At 43.8% G+C, this 5,284-nt stretch overlaps 1 protein-coding gene across 1 annotated transcript; it reads right to left on the minus strand.

The window, feature by feature from the left end:
* Positions 1-430: 430 nt before the first annotated feature.
* On the minus strand, positions 431-4,914 carry LOC112890142 (probable tyrosine-protein phosphatase DSP2). The gene is made up of 5 exons (XM_025957012.1): positions 4,538-4,914; positions 4,348-4,441; positions 1,324-1,381; positions 1,191-1,234; positions 431-1,053 (listed from the first exon to the last, which is right to left on the minus strand). The coding sequence occupies exons 1-5, from the start codon at positions 4,807-4,809 to the stop codon at positions 880-882; spliced, it is 642 nt and encodes a 213-aa protein (XP_025812797.1). The 5' UTR covers positions 4,810-4,914; the 3' UTR covers positions 431-879.
* Between the last annotated feature and the right edge of the window lie 370 nt (positions 4,915-5,284).

A 5,284-nucleotide genomic window follows, 5' to 3' on the forward strand; every position in this document is an offset into this window, starting at 1 on the left:
GGATGCAACGGGTTCGCCGCTCTTGGGAAATTGCAAAAGCCCATGCCGCTTCCAGTCGATTCGCCCCTTGTGTTTTTACTCTTTTTTTTTCTTATTGCAGTAAGCAAAAGCGGAATGTGCAAACTGAAAATTCTGTTTCCTGTCAATTCCTATAGGAAATACACTTTTCTCGGAATTTTGAAGGAGTTCGAAAATTTCTAAAGCTTCATTCCTTTTGAGAAGGCCAACGCAACATATCACTCTCCCTTCTCTGCTTTAAGAGTTCATCTTTTCATAATTCTTTTGGTCCTTTTTTCATATGGAGTATCACTCATGTGTTTCTCCAATTCCCGTGATTTTCAATTCATGCACTGCAAACATAAACTTATAAGAACCATGTGAAAGTTTCTCAAGATTTTGGTTCAACTCCAGCCTAAATAAGCAATTACCATGTTGAATAGTTCTTGTTAAAGCTTTTCAAAAAACACTTCTTGTTAATATGCAGGATCACTGACACCACTCTCATGCAAGAAGAGCCAAGCCTTTTGCATTCGGAGATTAGTTCATTCCCGCTCAACAAAGCCGCCCGAGTACATGCTTCAGTACCCGGAAAACAGTGGCGAATTCCTCGCGATCGCGAGAGTTACCAAAAAAGAAAGGACCTCCTCTCGCGATGCTACCACTAGGCTCCGCAGCGCGCTAAGCAGGGGAAAACTAAACCTCTCGAGCACAAACACTTTGCAATGGTCTGTCTCATCACTACCTCACCGACTCTACGGGGTTCCAAAATTATTCACTGCTGAATCGATCGGTTCAGTAGCTGCATCAGGAACATAGGCAGGGAGATGTACTGGACTTGGGGTGGGGGATCAAGGGCGACCCAGCGATCGCGCGCCTTGGCTAACAATTCGAGGGTGTCAGGTGCTTCAAGGTTGAGACGTCGAATAGCTCCATGAATCTCTGGTCAGTGATCCTCGCTTTCGCAGCGGCGAAGCGGTGGTACTCGTCGAAGACGGAAGACAAGCACCACTTCTGCAGCTTCCGCAAGCACCCGACCAAGCAGCCAGTTCGGTGCTGCAGATATGCAACATTTCAGCAGTTAGTTACTTAGTTCAGGGTCTGGCCCGCAAATTTGTTTTCTTTTTTTAGATTAAACAAATTTGTTTTCTTGGGAGAGCAGCGGCAAAATGTAAATCGGAAGCCGATCCTACCTTGCCTCTCTTGCAGTGAATAAGCAGGGGTTGGTTTCTTGGGTCTGCAATGGAAATAACAAGAAAGGAGTGAGATTTATAATTCTGTGGTGTGCAAGATGCTCAGTCTATGGAAATATGCTGGGTGCAGTACCTAGGACAACTTTCAGCGCCTCCCGAATTTTGTCATCAGGGATCTCGACGAATGGTTCCTGCAGCAATAGCATTTCAGGCGTTATCAGATACACACTTCATGAGCAAAGTCAGGACTTGAGATGAAACAAAAACTTCACACACACGGACTGTCAGCTGTAACAAGAATCATATAGTATGAAAGAAGTGTGACGCACATAGTTAGATAATCGTAAATGATAATTGAAGTTAGAACGGTCAGGTCTCGGAAAACAAAAGATTCTCTTCCAGTCACTGCCAAAGCAGTCAATTTTCTTATCCATGTGCCACTAGAACTCTGGAAGGTCACGAAGGGGGGAAAAGAAGTCCAGAGATTTACTGAGACACGTTGGTAGAGACTAGAGAATATACTAGGATCGGGTTAGATGACTGGACAGAAACGCAGCAAGGTCAATAGAAGTCAGAGAAGATGCAATACGACCACTTCCTTGAAAACTGACAGATTGGTGCTCCGAATTCCGGCTTCCAGAGGATTCAAGCAATTGGGCCTATAATATTAATAACCAAAGAAAAACGCAACTTTGCTATGTCTAGGAGACGTAAAAGTTTTCCTCGCCAAAAAAAAAGAAGTTTTTTGTCACAGACATAAAATGAAAATAGGATTTGGAGTGATGTAAACCAAGATTTGGAATGATGTCAGCCATCCTGATGGCGTGCATAGGGGTTATTTTATCGAGGACTACTACATGCAGCACTTCTTGCAGTTAATGATCATTGACCTCCAAAATATGATTAGGCAATAGAAAACCGTGGATCATCAACGGCTATGGACCTATGAACGGTTCACCCAGCAAATCATAGCTCCTGAACAGCAAGCAAACCCAAAGCTGCCAGTTCATGTGACTGACAAACTGCTCCCAACCATTCAATGAATTGACATAACTTTATTCCTGTCGTCCACTTTTTGCATCATGTCATGGATGACTTCAAAGTTCAAATAATAAAAAATGAGAGATGAAATAATTGTGAAGAATGAAATTTTCGGAGATTACAATATAGCCCATGTTGACCAGCTTACAGATAAAAATGAATATCGTAGGCACAAATTAATGCATATTTGATCAATTGACATGACTTTCTACCCATACTTTCATCCAAAACTGGTGGCCACCACTTGACAAAAACTAATCAGATACCAGTTTCTACAAACTTGTTTCACATATACATGTGTACGATACGATGATACATTAAAATACAACAAGTAACAACACCTCAAATAGCCATAAATACAGCTTACAGACATTTTTCAGCTAGTATATATTCCCCTCCAAATCATTTTTCATATATGACAAGTTGTTGAAGTTTTACAAGTCCTACATATCCAATTTGTGCATAGCTGATATAACATAAGGATATTCTAAATGAAGGTGAAAATACATATGAATTCCATGGAATGTGATTCAGGGCAGCAGACAAAAAACATGGGAAAGCAATTCCAGCTACACCTACATGTACATTTATACAGACATTTACAATTTTACATGACAGCGAGATCAGATGCAGAACATGGGTACACTGCTTTATTTCTATTCTAGTAAAAAGAATTCAATTTATTGTCCATGCTTGGATTCATCTAGAGAAATCTTATTTTCTCGAAACACTGCATCAGACCCATCCCGGTAGTGCCATGCCTATCATCAGCAACAAAACAAGACACTGGATAGCGATATGTATGGATGCACAATGTGCTACCACTATGCAATGCGTCAGTGTATCTATTCCTAGGCATCATCAGCATAGAGAAAAACTATGACCCTCCTTCTATGCCCCTTTCTTGTTCTGCATTCACCATCTTCAGACGTCAGTGCTGAAGTTACAGATATATCATGCAGCTTTTCTCACAAACTCACACGGATAAATCGGTACACTTCGCACATCAATTTATGTATGCTGTATGACACCACCATTACCACTCAGCTGCAGTCAGTTTTGGGCCTTTGGCAGCTTAGTGACCCCATAATAAGGCTGCCAAACAAAAAAGGAAGATGAACAGCTCAAGGTGTTTTGAAACAACAAAACGGCAAATTGTTTTTAGGTAGCAAAAGTGTGACAAAGTAACCCCCCTTTTTTCAAAAGATCATCTTCAATACAATCAAAGGAAACATCACAAACTGGAGAAAAACATGTATAGTCAGCCAGAATTGCTTGTTTGTCCCTCTGGAACCAAGCAATAAAGCTTCCCACAAAAAGAAATCTAACAAACATCTGAGGGGTATAGGACACACGAGCATATCGTTGAGCTGCTATACGTAGGGGATAGGACATGGCTACTAAAAATTGAGCCGCTCAGTGCTCACGCTGATGTTCCAACAAGAAAATCCTTGTATCAAAGTAGTTGCATGATTTACCTACTTTGCCCAAACAGTGAAAGAAATCACTGAAAGAAGGAAAGCAAATAAACAGTTCGCAAAAAGAAATGAAAAGAAATAGAAAGGAAGGCAACACATGGAGATGCTCCAAGCCAAGAAGGGGAGGTGCATACACGCTGGTAGCCTTGTATTCACAGGAACGCAACAATAAAAAAACATTTGGGAATATTTGGAAAAAGAATTGTTTAAAATCTGCCGCACAGCTGGCTCGATTAATCAAAGCAATGCTGAAAGGGACCACCACCGATTCGCCGTAAATTTTGAAAATTCTCCAGATAGGACTGGGTGCCTATGTGACGAGTGATCTATGGACCCTTTCAGGCAAGTCAGTTGCGATAACAAATGAATTTCACTGAGCAAAGCACTAAAATTATCCCCAAAATCAACAGTGAAAGTGCAACTGCTAGTACTTAAATTAGGATGCACAAGACGACATGATCAGCCAGCAACGTCGGTTCGGGGCAAACAAACCGCGCATCATGGATGTTACCGAAAGCAATCGTATTTTAATCCGTCCACAGTAATTCTACGCCTCCACGAATCGCCATTAACCAGCAGCCGCAACCGCGAAGCAGCAGCAAAATTCATCGAAACAAGGTTGTTAATTGGCTGGTTACCTTGCGCCCCTCGATTCCGAACTGGTGGAGCCTGATCCCGTTCTCCTCGAGGAACTCCGTGTTCGTCTCCGGGTACGGCTCCGGGCACAGGTACCTGGCGGCGCTAGAAGGTTCAGAGCCGCACGAGCACGCAAACAATTTTTTTCGCAGTGACTCGAGAGACGCAGGAGAGCGAAAAGGGGGTCCTCACACGATGGAGCGGAGGTTGAGCGACTTGAGGAACCGGAAGTTGGAGGTCTCCGGGAAGCCGGAGCGGAAGATGCCGTCGTCGACCATGGCGAAGTTGAGCGGCGGCACGAGCGCCGCCTCGTCGCCCGCCGCCTCCGGCGGGATTAGCGACGGCATGGGGCAGATCCTGGGGGGCTTCTCGTGCTTCCACAGCTCCAGGCCGCTCAGCTCCATGGCCTCCTCCCTCTGCTCCGCCTCCAGGACCCGCTGCTTGGGCATCACCTCCAGCTTCATGGCTGCTTCGAGCGCGCGGGGCGGGGAGGGGCAGAGCCGTGAAACCGAGGCGCTGGTGGTGGTTTTCTGTGTGTGCGGTGCTGTGAGCGTTGTGGGCGAATTGGGAAGGCCGGTTATTTATAGGGGAAGAAGGCCAGAAAAGTAAAGAGGAAAAGTTTTTTAGATGAGGTTGGAGGAAAAGCTGGGTAAGGTTTAAGGGTTGATGATGATTGATGGGGAGTGGTGAAATGCTGGGATAGAGAGGTGATCAATGTGGGTTCTATGATTGTGAAATTCAATTGAAATGGTCGGTAGAGTTAATTGTGATTGATCATTCTGGGGTTCCATCTTGAAAGAGGCGGAGATGATTTGATTTTGAAGCAGATAATGTTAGAAAATATTGAATTTTATGTGTGAGTTGGAACAAAGAATTGGTGATAAATAAGGTTTACGGTCCATATGGTTGCCGTGGCTGACAGTACATTTATGAGAGTAA

This window comes from Panicum hallii, chromosome 4 (genome assembly GCF_002211085.1).
Source record: "Panicum hallii strain FIL2 chromosome 4, PHallii_v3.1, whole genome shotgun sequence".
NCBI lineage: Eukaryota > Viridiplantae > Streptophyta > Magnoliopsida > Poales > Poaceae > Panicum > Panicum hallii.